General features: G+C 41.9%; 1 protein-coding gene across 6 annotated transcripts in view; it reads right to left on the bottom strand.

Moving 5' to 3' along the window:
* ENOX1 (ecto-NOX disulfide-thiol exchanger 1) overlaps positions 1-15,851 on the bottom strand; it is a 658,121-nt gene that overhangs the window by 243,131 nt on the left and 399,139 nt on the right. For 5 of the 6 annotated variants that reach the window (XM_027973532.3, XM_042254658.2, XM_042254659.2 and 2 more), the window contains 2 exons: positions 2,686-2,829; positions 1,543-1,680 (listed from right to left, as the gene is read on the bottom strand). In XM_027973532.3, coding sequence (XP_027829333.1) covers positions 1,543-1,680; positions 2,686-2,698 — 151 coding nt within the window. In that variant the 5' untranslated portion in view covers positions 2,699-2,829. Of the gene's footprint in view, positions 1-1,542; positions 1,681-2,685; positions 2,830-4,779; positions 4,886-15,851 lie in introns of all 6 variants that reach the window. The other variant, XM_060394299.1, reaches the window with a different exon arrangement.

A 15,851-nucleotide genomic window follows, 5' to 3' on the forward strand; every position in this document is an offset into this window, starting at 1 on the left:
TGGTGCTAGAAAAGTCTTGAGAGTCCCCTGGAGAGTATGGAGCTCAAACCAATCAATTCTAAAGGAAATCAATCCTGAATACTCATTGGAAGGACTGATACTGAAGCTGAAGTTCCAATACTTTGGTCACCTGATGTGAAGAACTGACTCATTGGAAAAGACCCTGATGCTGGGAAACACTGAAGGCAGGAGGAGAAGGGGACGACAAAGGATGAGATGGTTGGATGGCATCACTGACTTGATGGACGTGAGTCTGAATAAACTCCAGGAGATAGTGAAGGACAGGGAAGCCTGGCGTGCTGCAGTCCATGGGGTTGCAAAGGGTTGGACACGACTTAGTGACTGAGACCTGGGTTTGATCCCTGGGTCGGGAAGATCCCCTGGAGAAGGGAATGGCAACCCACTCCAGGATTCTTGCCTGGAGAATCTCATGGACAGAGGAGCCTGGTGGGCAATAGTCCACGTCACAAGAGTTGAACACAACTTAGGGACTAAACCGCCACTGTAGCAACATAGCATAATAACTGTCAGTTTTCCACTGAAAATTCTGGAAAGGCAGAGAGGCAGGGACCACCTCTGCACCAGGACAGTGCCTCAAAAAATGCATGCTAAGTGAGTGAATAAGTTGAGTAAAGTGGATACAGGAGACCTAAGCATCTTTCCAGGCAGCACAAATCCCATCTCACTGATAACATCTTTCCTCAGACCCCAGGCATTGATCCTTCTGGAAATCACTATAGTACTAGTCTGAACCACCTCTTAGCCCATGATTCTACCCATCTTTTTTTTTTTTTTTTTTGCTGGTTTTAATCATTATGTTTTTTAATTCGGGGAGACATGCTCCCTGAATCCTCAAGGACACTTATATATGTATATATTTATTCTATTTCCCAAAGTACTTGTTACAGGGCACATGGAAAATCAGCACCAAACTTGTTAAATTCAGCGATGAGCTCTTTCCAAAGACCTCCTACTTTGTGACGTCTCCAAACATTTTCTCTCTTGAATGCGTTACTATTATGACAATTCCAAAATACGATGGAAAGAAACCACGGAACACAATGTCAGTTGACTCGGGCTTCTAAGCCTTGCCACTTCAGTGCTGGAAAAGCCGCCCACCCAAACTCCAGGCCCCTCTTTCCCTATTTTTAACATGGGAACACGAACCTGAGCCGCAACCACCATTTGGACCTACCTGTCTCAAAGAGAAGACTGGAATCAAATGCTGTAACATCCGTGGAAGAGCTTTGCAAATTGGAAAGCAAATATTAGCTCTACTATTTACCTTTTTAAAATACAAAATTCATGTTGCAATGCCATCAGTGAGAGATACTGCGTGTGAGTTTTTTTTCTGGGAACGGCTGTTCAGCAGAACAGCAAGGTGATGAGGACAAGACGCTCAGGCACATGGCCTGCCAAACATGCCCTGGGCATAAATCCCAGGCCAGGCTCGACACTTGTGCATGGAGAGATTACGAGGTGCCAAGCACCCAAGCCTGCCGGCACGGCTGTAGGCTTCTTCCAACCCCAGAGAGAGCTTACCTGACACAAGCTGCTGTCCAGGCAACCCCACGGGAACCATGCCCAAGTTATTCATGGCGGTGGCCCAGGCGGTGGGGTCCGTCACGGACATGTTCAGCTGGGTCGCGTCTATTGCGATGCTCCCCAAACCATCGGCCGCTGCGGGTGGGAAAGCAAATGACTTAGATTCCACCGGCGAGGGTGTCTGAAAACAAATCGCGTTTCTAGAGACGTGAGGCTTCCTTTAAGCACATTCCCAAATCACAAAAAAATACGGCACTGTAATCGACACCAACACCTTCTCCAGACGTCAACATGACGGAACACGTTAAGGGAACTTAATGACATGCAGTTTATATCATACTCAGTGTGCCATTAAGGACGCACCTCTGGGGGAAAAAAAATGAAGAATCACTTCCTTTTCCCAGGGAAACATTAGTTAAGCTCCCCAGTGAACAGGACTCTTTGGGTAAAACAAGTCAATTGGCTAAGAATAAATAAATTTGTCTGTTTGTGAGTGTAATTCTGAAGCAGGCACACCCTCTAACTATCGAATACAAATCTCCAAATTCAGCTGTTGAGCAGTCAAAGTGGTCCTGATTGAATTTATTAAGACTTACCGTATAACACATTCCATTCTTAACAAAAATTAAGATTCATACATTAAATGCAGGTGTCTGTCTGAAGTGACTCCCAAAATATTTCTTACAAGCACAGACTTCATTAAGACAAAATAAATAATATTGAAAACAAATAGCACAGAGCTAAAAAAGAAGATAGCAAAATGTATCAAATTGGACTCAATGCTCTTTTTTAAAAAAAGAAATTTATTTTCTCAATTATCCTTGGTTAAAGTCTTTATTGAGTTTGTTACAATTTTTGCTTCCCTCTTACGTTTTGGTTTTTTGGCCTGGAGGCATGTGGGATCTAAGCTGTCTGATGGGAGGGATCTAAACCATACCCTCTACACTGGAAGGCAAAATCTTAACCACCAGACTACCAGGGCAGTCCGAGTTAACTCTCTTTGATGTTCACCAGTTCCGCGGCCTGGCTTTTTTGAGGAGCCCAGGCTCCTGGTTCAACACACGTTTTCATGGCTGGGGAGCCTTTCCACTATGACGCAAAATGCCCGGTTTGTGTCCTGTGCTGGCCACCGACATTTACCTGCAGCCATCATCTGAGGAAGCTTCTGGGAACACTGGGTGATGCTCTCAACGCCACCTGCACCTACGACTGAATTGCGAGCATCCTGAGGGGCAGGAGCACTTTGATGGCTAAGTGCAGGGTCCCCGCGGACATCATCGGATTCTGCAAAAGGGGGAGAGCAGTGGGGTGAGAAAGAATTCCGGGGCAAATCTGTTGTCTACTCCAAACAACAGCAGCAAACAAACAATGGCAATTTGCAGTGGCACGCACAGAAGCGAAGCTGCCTCCTTGTAGTGTCTCAGTTTTGGGGGCCAGGAGACGTGAGGGTCAATTGGCGACCACCTGGAGCAGGGCTGACTGAATAAACAGCCTGTCTGTGGAGTGGCTAGTACCTGGCCTTCAGCTGAACAGACTTCACAAACGGGGCTTATCAGGCCCCGCACAGCCTCCTCCACACACGGCACATCAATGGAGAGGGCAGACTTGCGCTACATGTGATTTTTTTAAGTTCAAAAATTAATTGATGTTATTTTCGAAGACAGTCATCTGTGAAACGTATTCAGAGAGGGAGAAAAAGTGGGAAAAGGAGAAAAAAAGCAAGAAGCTATTCACGGTGAGATTGGTAAAGGACGTGCCCAAAATATAATCGTGCGAAAAGGCGGAAGGGAAGAATGGCATGCCGCCTGCCCGTTGGAGAAGTGCAGAAGGTGATGGGGCCACCGAGGAAAAGCACTTGCTCTTTTTATTTCTATGACAAGATATGATGAACTGGCTATACTTTGTTTGGTTTGAGTTTTCCTGAGAATTGCACAGCTTATATATAAACGTATTTTTATAAGCCTCTTCAAAGCACTTTTCTAATCAAAAAATGACAATAAAACATTACAAAAAGCTGCAAAGGGCCCCTCCAGATTTCACTGTTTTTAAAATGCTATGCTTTCTCTCCATCCTTAGAAATGCAAAAACATACCCTTCCTCTGTATACGTTAAGTACACTTTCACCAGTTTGAGACTAGAAGATAAAATATATCACTTGAATTTTACATAGACGGGTAAAACAACTAATGCAAAATATTTGTTTTTATTTAGGTATCTATTTAGAAATTTTTCTAACATGTGCTTCTCTCAACAGGTATTGTAGAATTGGTGTTACAGCCTGTGTATTTGTATATCTAGTATGTCTAGGACAAATGTTTTATACCACGCAATTAGACTCGGACAAATGTTTTATACCATGCAATTAGACTCTTCCACCTAAATGAATTCAGAACGTGTTTATGTAGCACATGCATCCATTATCTTAGGCAATGAATGCCATCAAAGAGATTCTCACCATGTAAAATAAAGCCAGTAACATCAACGCATAGGTAACCAAATGCCTGCCCTCTCGCTGTCCACTCACCAGAGACATTTCTGTGGTGAAACCTTAAAGCAATTTTCTTCTCTCCACATGCACCTATTTCAGAACACCAAAGCAGAGACAGGCTAGAATGTGTTCATTCTTTTGCTCAAATGGCCCAGAAGTAGAGGCAGTTCGGATCACTGCAAGGTCACTGTTTGTCTTACTTATCGCCCCACTGAAGTTTAGTTGGCTTGCTTTCTTCTTTTCTAGCTCAAGCTCTCCCCACATGGGCATTAATCACAACTTTTTCCTATCCAGTGAATCTGCAGTTCTGGAACACTATATCAGAGAACATCCCTCTGTTGTGTAGGCTTTATGACTTGAGCCTGACTGGCCATGTTTCACTTTCCCTTTTTTCGCTCTAGTGTTTCAGGGGTGGTGTTAGTCTTCTTGGCTTTTTAACTGTCTGTTCCAGTGTTAGTTTTCACTTTAATGACTGCGGCCTTACAAAGGGGCATCAAGTGTCCTGGTGGCCCATAGCTTCTACCTACACTTTTCATCACCATCTTAATAAACTACTGTTTCATGGAGAAAAAACACTAACAAACTGCTTCTGTTTCACCAAAAAAAGTATTGTTTCCTTGGCAAGTTGTGGTTTGTAAACCTAAATTTACCCCCTAATGACACTGTGACATTCAATGAATTACATCTCTTCAATCTGCCAACCCAATGATTTGAATGACATACAGCTTCATGTGGCTGCCACGTACCTAGGATAGTGACTCTGAAGGAAGTTCTGTCATGCCTCAGGCATTTCCAACAGTCTGAGGGATGCCTTGCAATTCTTCGAAACTTTTAATTTGCTTTATCACTTGGCTTGGGAGAAAGGTGATATTTTAATTATTATTCAGTAATTTATGAAGAGTTGCAAGAGTGAATTTTATACTCTACTAACATCTATTGTTCCTATTGAGTACCTGCCTCTCTAAATGATTCAAGGCCATAATACCTAATTTATCATTCTAATCAATTTCTCTGCCTTAGTTTTCTTATCTCTAAATGATACAAAAGATTGATATTCTTAGTGATGTTTATTTACAAACAGACATGTGGGGAGTTAAAAATTAGAGCCAATAAAGCACTTGGAATAAAGCAGGTATTAATTATTATTATTTTATTTGGAAGTGTAGCTTGACATTAAGGTACCCTGGGATCTTGGTGTTCCACTGGATAATTATGTAATTAATTTTAAAACAGTTAGCAACACTTAATATTTCTAAAAGTAAGTGCTGCCCTAGTTTTCTGTGCCACATCTAAATTGTACCAGAATATTTCTTCCTTTTCCACTGTTCCTTTATAAAACAATATAATTTAAAAGATGTATAAATGTTTCTCTCTAGGGTTTTTTTTTTCCAAGCTATGAAACTACAAAAGCCTTCAAGAGATTCATGATCAATTATAAATTGGCAGTTTCTACTTACAGCTTTTAGTGAGATAAGATCCTTCCCAAACAATCAGGAATTGGGAATTCCCAAATTCCCAATGTATAAAATGCCTAGGATAACAATACAGTTCTGTTCAGGGTTCAAAGGAAACCTAATCTGTTCTTTGTTAAGTTTCATTCAAGTACAAAATCTCACACCCAATTTCATAATTGTTCAATACAATATATTTATGCTCAGGATTTTACCAGGCTGTATCAATGGAGCAAATAGCTTTTGAAACTCATCAAGGCTTTGACTGTGTGGATGACTATAAACTGTGGAAAATTCTGAAAGAGATGGGCACACCAGACCACCTAACTTGCCTCTTGAGAAACCTACATGCAGGTCAGGAAGCAACAGCTAGAATTGGTCATGAAACAATGGACTGGTTCCAAACATGACAAGGAGTACATCAAGGCTTTATGTTGTCACCCTGCTTATTTAACTTCTATGCAGAGTACATAATGAGAAACGCTGGGCTGGAGGGAAGCACAAGCTGGAATCAAGATTGCCAGGAGAAACATCAATAACCTCAGATATGCAGATGACACCACCCTTATGGAAGAAAATGAAGAAGAACTAAAGAGCCTCTTGATGAAAGTGAAAGAGGATAGTGAAAAAGTTGGATTAAAGCTCAACATTCAGATAACTAAGATCATGGCATCTGGTCCCATCACTTCATGGCAAATAGATGGGGAAACAGTGGAAACAGTGTCAGACTTTATTTTGGGGGGCTCCAAAATCACTGCAGATGGTGACTGCAGCCATGAAATTAAAAGACGCTTACTCCCTGGAAGGAAAGTTATGACCAACCTAGACAGCATATTAAAAAGCAGAGACATTACTTTGTCAACAAAGGTCCGTCTAATTAAGGCTACGGTTTTTCCAGTGGTCACGTATGGATGTGAGAGTTGGACTATAAAGAAAGCTGAGTGCAAAAGAATTGATGCTTTTGAACTGTGGTGTTGGAGAAGACTCTTGAGAGTCCCTTGGACTGCAAGGAGATCCAACCAGTCCATCCTAAAGGAGATCAGTTCTGGGTGTTCATTGGAAGGACTGATGTTGAAGTTGAAACTCCAATACTCTGGCCACCTGATGTGAAGAGCTGACTCATTGGAAAAGACCCTGATGCTGGGAGGGATTGGGGGCAGGAGGAGAAGGGGACGACAGAGGATGAGATGGCTGGATGGCATCACTGACTCGATGGACGTGAGTCTGTGTGAACTCCAGGAGTTGGTGACGGACAGGGAGGCTTGGCGTGCTGCAGTTCATGGGGTCACAAAAAGTCGGACATGACTGAGCGACTGAACTGAACTGAAGCCTAAGAAAATATTACTTGGCCTAAAAGAAAGACACAGGCTTCTCCTGCTCTAACACAACTCTTTCTACCTGTCCAACTCTTACAGGTCTCAAGCATACACATACATACACACGCTGTGAGTAATAAAAATCCCACACACTGTGAGTAATAAAAATCCATGTATAACTGTCCACAAAACAGATTCCTGTTAAAAAAAAGGGTATCGAATGTTTTTCTTTTGTAAAAGAATGATCTATTTGACCTAAGTCCTTAGGTTCATGCCTACTTTAATAGAAGAATAATTATACTGAGGAAGTCAGATTTATTAGTGTCTTGTTAAGAGTTGATTCCAAAGGAAACCTATCTCATAGGACTGAAACTTTTTTAATTTACAGGAAGTAGTCATAGCATTATCATGGGTTACATTTATAGAAAAAAGAAAAAGGCATTCCCAAAGCTCTACTTTCTGCTTCTATTACTAAGAAAATATTCTCACTTTGATCTCCATGTAGTCAGTAGGATGCTCTCTGGAGGTTATGGAAATGCTCATATTTTAAAACAACATACAATATTGTTAAAATGACATTCCTTATGTTTTAACTCCATGATTTTTAAGCAACCATTTAGGAATAAAGGAGACATTTCTGCTTCCTATAATGGTAAACAGTAACTCAGTAATTTTCCCACTGAGGAAGAACAAGAAGAGCCTAGTATCTTTCATCAGTTTTATAAAATTCTCACTGTTATCTCTTCAAACACAAAAAGATCACAAAGACATATTTAATTATCGAAGAGGATTACTCAACAGGCTTCTAAGGAGAACAGGTCCTCTTAACTGATCTAGAATCTGGGTGGAATCTGTTAAGTTTCAAGGCAGAGTGGAGTTTCTCTGCAAAATGTGGTTAAAAAGCAAAAGGACACCAAGGCTAAGTGCTTTGAGGGGGGGAAGAAAGAAGGGATCTTTGGGGGTCACTCATGAGAAAAGGGGACTTCAGAGAAGAGAAATGACTAAAGCCAGACTACTGGGAAATATACAACATAAATCTTGCCCCTGTCCCCTCTAAGGAAATGTCAGTAAAGACTACATTACATCTTATTAATAGTTTTTATATGGGAGTAATTGTTGGACGGTGGATACCCTTTAGAGGAGAGAGCCTGAAGAGGATAATAAGGAGGCAGCTGATGACAGAGACAACTTAGGGTACTATGTGATAACACACGATAAAGTCTTCATATCTGTTAAACATAGAGGATGTTGGATATTAATGATCAATGTCTCTGGATTAGTGTGGAATAAAAGGATTAACGTTTGGAAGAAGAGATTTCGATTATAATAAAGTTCAGGAGGAATGGGATTTTGTGGGGGAATTTCTGATGAGAGAATTGCAGGGTAGGAATATTACATGAACTAAAGCTAGAAAGGTCCTACTTGGTAATGGAAGAGAAAAAGCTGCTTCTTGGCAGAGGATGGAACTGGGCTGAGGTCGACTCAGGCAGGGTTGAACCCTGTAGTACTTTCTACTGAACCCGTGAAATCGGCAGAGCTTTTTAAATAAAACCTGACCTATAACCTTTAGCTTTGTATTGGTATGTTCATGAAGTCACTAGACTCTTCAAAGGGGCCATGATGTGACATGTCTCACAGCCCGGCACACCCGAGGGGAAAAGTGCCATTTCTGTGCTGAGTAATGTTTAGCTTGTCCTTTGTGGCTCGGCTGGTAAAGAATCCGCCTGCAATGCGGAAGACCTGGGTTCAATCCCTGTGTTGGGAAGATCCCCTGGAGAGGGGAAAGGCTACCCCGCTCCAGTATTCTGGCCTGGAGAATTCCACAGACTGTATAGTCCATGGGGTCACAAAGAGTCACACATAACTGAGCGACTTTCACTTTCTGTTAAGGCAAGAAGACAGAGGAGATATGCATTCCCTCCTCTGTGTTCCCACAGCTCTGTGTTCTGTACACCAGCGCTGGGAACTTCATACTCTAATTAGCTGTTTATGTCTACATCGCTGATAAACAGCATACTGAGAATGATCATGGAAACTGATCATTTTTGCATACCCTGCAGCAAGCGAGTACAGTACCTAGAATTATGACAGATGCTCCGTATACAAATAAAACTGTTTATAAGTCTGTACATTTAAGTCATTATATATAAATTACACATTATATATATGTGTTTCAAGAAAATTCAGGCATAAAAGGAAGGAAAGGAAGTAAAAAGGAAAATAACAGAGGGAAACAAGGAAGCAATAAGAGAACAAAAAGACAGAATTCAGCTCCAGAGTCCAATCTCAAAGGCTGGAGGTTTGAAAGCTAAAGAAAAAAGGGAAGGTTGCAGTTGGAAACTAGAACACAAGATGAAATTTAAAACATCAAAGACAATTTTTTAAAATGTTAGATTTTTCCAGATGTCTTGGTGTAATTAACAAGTCACTCTCCAAGAGCTAAGACCCCCATACCGCCCTGGTAACCAACACAGGGTCATAAGCACGTGACTGCAATGTCCTCCTTTTGTGAGACTTCTTCCCGGCTATTCTCTGGAGGAGCTGAAATCCATAAATAATGGCATCTCCAGGTCCATTAAGCAGTACATTAGTGTAACAAAGGCATATAGGTAGAGTGCTAAAGATGTGAAATCAGGGTAAGAAAGGGAAAGTTTCCATTTGGCAGGCATCGCAGAGGATAAAAAGCAGGCCTGGCCATTTCTCAAACACAAAATGCCATTAAGGGTCTGTGATTATATCCTCCTTTTTTCTACTTTGTCGAGTAGCCAATTTTAAACTACAAATCATCGTCCTTCCAGCTGAGGGGAGGAAATGGTTACTGAATGGATGATAAAGTTTTGCCCACGACATATCTATTTCTGAAGAACTGGATGCTGAGAGAGGGGAGTGGGGACTGAATCTGAGAGAAACAGAAGGTCTCCCTCTGAAATGATGTAACCAAACAAAAGAACCAACTTTGCCAAAGAGATAACTCAGCCAGCACGGCAGGACAGCAGATAAAGCCAATTATCTTTTGACACAAGGAAAAATACTGTTTGGCATTACTTACGTAAGTGTACAGAAATGACAGAGGTAAAATTGTTTTGTTTTCAGGAGCTTTTTGCTTTTTAAAAAATTACACTTTATATTTCTAAACTGAACAAAGTAATAAATGAGAAAGCTTGAGACCACGGGAATAAAGTACTTCTCTTTCCATTAAAAACAAATGAAAAGAAAATAAGACTGGATGCTACTATGATAATATATATTTCAGAGTCTTTGCAGAGACACCTTCCATACTTATGATAGTTTAGATTTTCTGAAAAGGGCAATATTATACTTGAAAACTGTTTATGAAACATGTAATAGGTCAATGAAGTCCCCTCACTAATGGCTACTTACCAATGGGGACAAACACACCGAAGTTCATAGAATATCAATATTCTAACCTGAGAGCTCATCACAAAAGTCCCCAAAATGTTGCTGACAGGCAACCGTTTTGGAACAGCCTTAAAAGTTCAAATCTCCCTTCAGCAGAGGTCTTATCTGGAAAACAAGATATCTGAGCTCTGTCTTTCAATCCTGCCTCTACAGTGACATGCAGCCTCGGGCAAGTGATTCTTCCAGCCCCTCACTAGGGATATGTATAAACTCAATATCTGCCAAATTAGTCAGTCACGGACATGTTTATAAAAGGAAATTAAGGACAGGCATCCTCTGGTGGTCCAGGGGTTGAGAATCCGCCTTGCAAGCCAGGGGACGCTGGCTTGATCCATGGCCCGGGGAGATCCCACATGCCGTGGGATGACTGAACCCAGGAGCCGCAACTACTGAGCGCACGCACCTTAGAGCCTGTGCTGCACGAAAGGGGAGCCGCCGCAGCGCAACTAGAGAGCACCCTGCCCTGTGCGCAACTGGAGGACACAGCAACGAAGACCCAGTGCAGCCACAAACAAGGAAAAGAGAAAAAGCAAACAGGGACATATCAGGGGATTCTTGCTTCCCCTCAACAGACTAGCTTTTTCTGTGGGCACCTGCTCTGTTCTCTTTCCTTCCGATTGAAAAAGTTCTACAGAACAGACAGTGTAAGTAGAAGGCTGGAGCTACCGAAAAGCTTCTCTTGAAAACTATGGGAGGCTGATGGAGAAAGCAGAGAGAACAAGAGTCCTTTGGAGAAAGATGGTAATGCCTCCCGAAGAGGCTTCAGGTCGACCTCTGGCTTCAAAGACACAGCCACCATCTAGGTTGAGCGAGAATGCATGTACATGGACGGCTGAGTCCCCTCGCTGCTCACCCGAAACTGTCACACACTGTTGGTTAATCAGCTACACCCCAATATAAAACAAAAAGTTGTTCTGCTTTTTTTTTTTAAGAGAGAGGTAATCTCTATAAACCACAGGCAGTCCTACAGATCAAAAGCTTTTTTTTTTTTTAATGGAATGCACAGTTGTAGAAAGGCATATTGGCCATAAACCGATCATTCTGAACCATACTTATGCCCTGAAAGTGATTTCTGGAAACATCTTCTTATGTAAGGGAAAGCAGAGGACATTTAACTCTACAATTTGTGCTGTCTGGTACTCAGCTGGGTTTTTGTTTTTTTTTTCATTACACTCTCATATCACACCTTGACCCAATGGTGGAAAATATATTAAGATACAGAGTAGAACACTTTAATGGTAGAGGGTGAAAAAAGTGACCCTTAAATGGCTGCAAACTCTGGTAAATGAGTTACCTGTTTTCCAAAAAGCCTTGAGCAGAGCTCTTTAATCTATGGAAATCTACCTGCAATAAAACCTGGATGGGGCTGTGACCGGTGTGAGCTGGTTGCTCATCCTGTTTAATTTCTCTCCTTGGAGGTACAACAAGAACATGTTAGTTACTCTTTAAACTAATGTGCTCTTAATGATGCCATTGCAACACGATGAATAAAGCATTAGCCCCACAGTCGTGATCGCCCCAGGAGCAGGACACCTCGGCTCCAGCGTGTTACCAGGGCTGGAGACCTTGTTTTCTCTTCCCTAAGTGAGCACCCACAGCCCTTGCTGATGCTCTGTAACCAGGAGCCAGGAGTCTGGAGGCCCTGGGTTCCCTGGGATGATCCTTTTTACTCTTCGGGGAGTCACAGATGGGGACAAGGGTTTGGGCTGGTTGGGAGGGGCCACCAAGGCACAGTGCAAATGCCCATGCAGTGAGATTTCCAACTGGAAAGTTCAAGGCTGGCAGGGAGCATCCTGAGGAAATGGGTCAAACCTTGGTTGCTACTGGCCATGCTTGGCAACATTTGAAAAGAGTTGTTGCTGTTGTTCAGTAGCTAAGTTGTGTCTGACTCTTTTGTGACCCCATGGACTGCAGCCCGACAGGCTCCTGTGTCTATGGGATTTTCCAGGCAAGAATACTGCAGTCGGTTGCCATTTCCTTCTTCAGGGGTTCTTCCCAACCCAGGGGTCGAACCCACATCTCTTGAATGGGCAGGTGGATTCTTTACCACTGAGCCACTTGGGAAGACTCTCAAAAACAGGGGGTGGGATAAATGATGATGAGAAGGTTCCAGCATTGAAGTCAACGTTGAAGGTCAGTGTAAAATGCTGCTGCTATTTGAGCATAATTCCATCCTTTGCCTCCCTTCCCCTTTCTCTCCCCACCTCTCCCTTATCCCCTTCTCAGTAACAGAATCCAATCCAAAGGTTTAAATATGCTACCCTCCACCCCACCTTCTCCCATGAACACTCATTCTCCCTGTCAGTGCCGGCAGGAGATGCAATTCTCCTCTTCAGCATGTCTTAAAGAAATCCTTCCTTCTGTACAAGGGGATGGCATTCGGAGGACTAAGCTCCTCAAATGGAATCTCTTTCTCTACTCCTATCTTCCAGATTAAGAACCCATCAGCCCGGGCAAAGTAGCCTATTTCTCTAAATATGACTCTCTTACCAATGAGGCCCTAAAGGCACCAATGTCTACGATAATGTGGGAGAGCTGAAAATGCCTTGTGTCAACCGGCAATGAAACGTGCACGATCAAAAGCAAATAGTCGTTTAATGAAATACCGGTGCATTCTGTATTATGACAACGTCTCTAATTAGCAAATTTAGACCTCATTAGAGTTAAAAGTCATCTGTAAGCAAGGCTTGCTCACATTGCAAAAAACAACAACAACAAAAAAAAAAACAACAAAAAAAAACACCCTGAGCTTGCACAGTTATACAAAAATCAGAGTTGGTTGTAAATGAAATGAGTAACGTGAAGGCAAGTAATATCAAAAGCAGAATTACAAAGACCCTGCCTGGGACTTCGCTGGTGACCCAGTGGTTAGGACTCCATGCTTCAACTGCAGGAGGTGCAGGTCAGATTCCTGACCAGGGAACTAAGATCCCACACGCTGTTGATGTTTGGTAGAAACCAACACAATTCTGTAAAGCAATTAAAAAATAAATAATTTATTAAAAAAAAAAAAAAAAAGGTCCCACATGATGTACAGTGTGGCCAAGGGGGAAAAGAAAACAGTCCTGCTCAAAAGTTGTGTAGACAAGGTCATATTGAATGTCATGCATGAGTGCATTTCGTATGTTTGATACAATGTGGGATGAGGCCTCCAGAAGAAGGCTGTGGGTGCCTGGAGCCTGGGAAGTTTTAAGTGGCTGTTTTGAGGCTCCATCCGACCCCTTCTTTCCTCCTGCACGTGAGATAAGCAAAGCTCCGTCTCCCTTCAAATTCACCAAACTCAGGTCAAGATCAAATGCCATCTCCAGTTATGTATTCACAGATTACTTACAAATTACCGGCAGGGGAGTACGAGAAAACTGACCCTAAAGAACACAGATCTGAGAGGAAAACATCTGGCTCCTCGTGCTGAATGTAATTTCATGTTAGCTGAGAGTAATCACATTTATTTATGGTTTTATTATTTATAAAAAAGGAAATTATGCTGAATGTGCTTTGCGCGAATTACAGTATATTGCTATTGCTGCCATGGTTTATTATTTTCACAGCTAGATGGCTTAAGCCCAACCTAAACAAATATTTTAAAAGAATTCCCACTAGCATTGTCACTTTCCCCCTTTTTAGTCTTACTGCGAAAGAGTGTCTGTTCATCAAGGGCTCTGATGTTCTTACTCTTGCGCATGTCTGAATTTTATGATTTATTATATGAGATAACGCTTACTGTAAAATGATGACGAAGAAAATAAGCAGCAATGAGTGGTGGTTGAGCCACGCAGAGAATGAGCTGACGGCACTTAAGAACCTGTAGCTGTCAACTCCAAACATACTCCAGGCCTAGGCCCATTAATACAGTCAGGATAATGATTTCATAACTCGCACGATGAAGCAGACATGTGTTCCTGCACTTATCCAGCATATCAACCTGACACAATCTCTACAACACAAAGAGCTTTATTCATAATTAATTAGCTAAAAGCAAGGTGGATATAACTGTGAGACACACAATCAACATGAAGACTAATGGTAGCATTATTTCCAGACTTCCCGCAGGAAAATCTCTTAACATTAGTCTCTTTCTTAGAGGACACCATCTTCATGGAAACAGGCTTCCCAAACTCTTGCTACCATTCCTATTCATCAGCTAATCCAACTGCCCTTTCTTTGAGCAGTGAAATTTGCATGAAAAAGCAGTGACATAATTTTTCCCAATAACATCACTGTATGTCAGGTAGATGGAAACTAATGTTCTTATGCGGACACTTTTATTTTAAAGGCATTTTTACTAACACTAATACTTGGCCTGAATATTTTTTTTTAAGCTGAAGTCCATAAAGTGAAAGGAAAATGTCATTTCCTAAGCACTCTCAATGAGGTACACAGCAGGAAATTAGCTTACTATGTAACATCTACATCCTTCATTTCATGAAAACTCCCAACAACCCGTGAGACAGCTGTCATTAGCACTTATTTTTTGCAATAGAAGAAAACTTAAGTTTCAGAAAATTAAGAGTAACCCATGTACCTTGGGTCACAAGGCTAATGACTGGCAGAGCCCAGGGTTCAATCTGTCTTAGCCTGGACCTCTGTTGTTACAGACTTGAGGAACTTTTCTCTAAGAAAGAGCCAGAGTAGGAGGTCCCTTTTGGTTTTGACTGATTCTGAAGAAAGAGGAATCTAGGGGAAACGGGTTAATTTACATCACCTAGGGATGCAGTCACTCAATAGATCTTTATTAAATGCTTCCTATATGCAGGTCCCTGTGCTTGAAAGCAGGAATACGGTGAACAAGACAGACCCCCATCTTCAAGGAGTCTGCGAATTAAGAGGCACCAGTAGATGAATGAATACAACCAAACAGAGACTCACAAATGCAGAGAATAAACTAGTAGTTACCAATGGGAAGAGCGAAGGGGACTAAGAGGTACAAGTGTTAGTCTCTCAGTCGTGTCTGACTCTTTGCAACCCCATGGACTGAAGCCCATCAAGCTACTCTTTCCATGGAATTCTCCAGGCAAGAATATGTGAGTGGGTAGTCATTTCCTTCCCCAGGGGAATCTTCCCAACTCAGGGATTGAACCCAGGTCTTCCGCATTGCAGGCAGACTACTTTACTGTCTGAGGGACCAGGGAAGCCCAAGAGGTACAAACCACTAAACACAAAATAAATACTATACCAGGATGTGATGTATAGCACAGAAAATAGAGCCAATAGTTCATAATAACTTTATATGGAGTATAACGTACAAATATATTGAATCAATTCAGGTATATATATGTTATATACCTGAAATTATAATCCGGTCCCATCACTTCATGGCAAATAGATGGAGGAAAAAATGCCAACAGTGACAGACTTTATTTTCTTGGGCTCCCAAATCACTGTGGACTATGACTGCAGCCATGAAATAAAAAGATGCTTCCTCCTTGGAAAAAAAGCAGATGACAAACCTAGACAGCATATTCAAAAGCAGAGACATTACTTTGCCAACAAAGGTCTGTCTAGCCAAAGCAATGGTTTTTCTAGGAGTTATGAAGGGATGTGAGAGCTGGACCATAAAGAAGGTTGAGCCCTGAAGAACTGATGCTTTTGAACTATGGTGTTGCAGAAGATTCATGAGAGTCCCACGAAAAG

The sequence above is a fragment of the Ovis aries genome, chromosome 10, assembly GCF_016772045.2.
Source record: "Ovis aries strain OAR_USU_Benz2616 breed Rambouillet chromosome 10, ARS-UI_Ramb_v3.0, whole genome shotgun sequence".
Classification (NCBI taxonomy): Eukaryota; Metazoa; Chordata; class Mammalia; order Artiodactyla; family Bovidae; genus Ovis; species Ovis aries.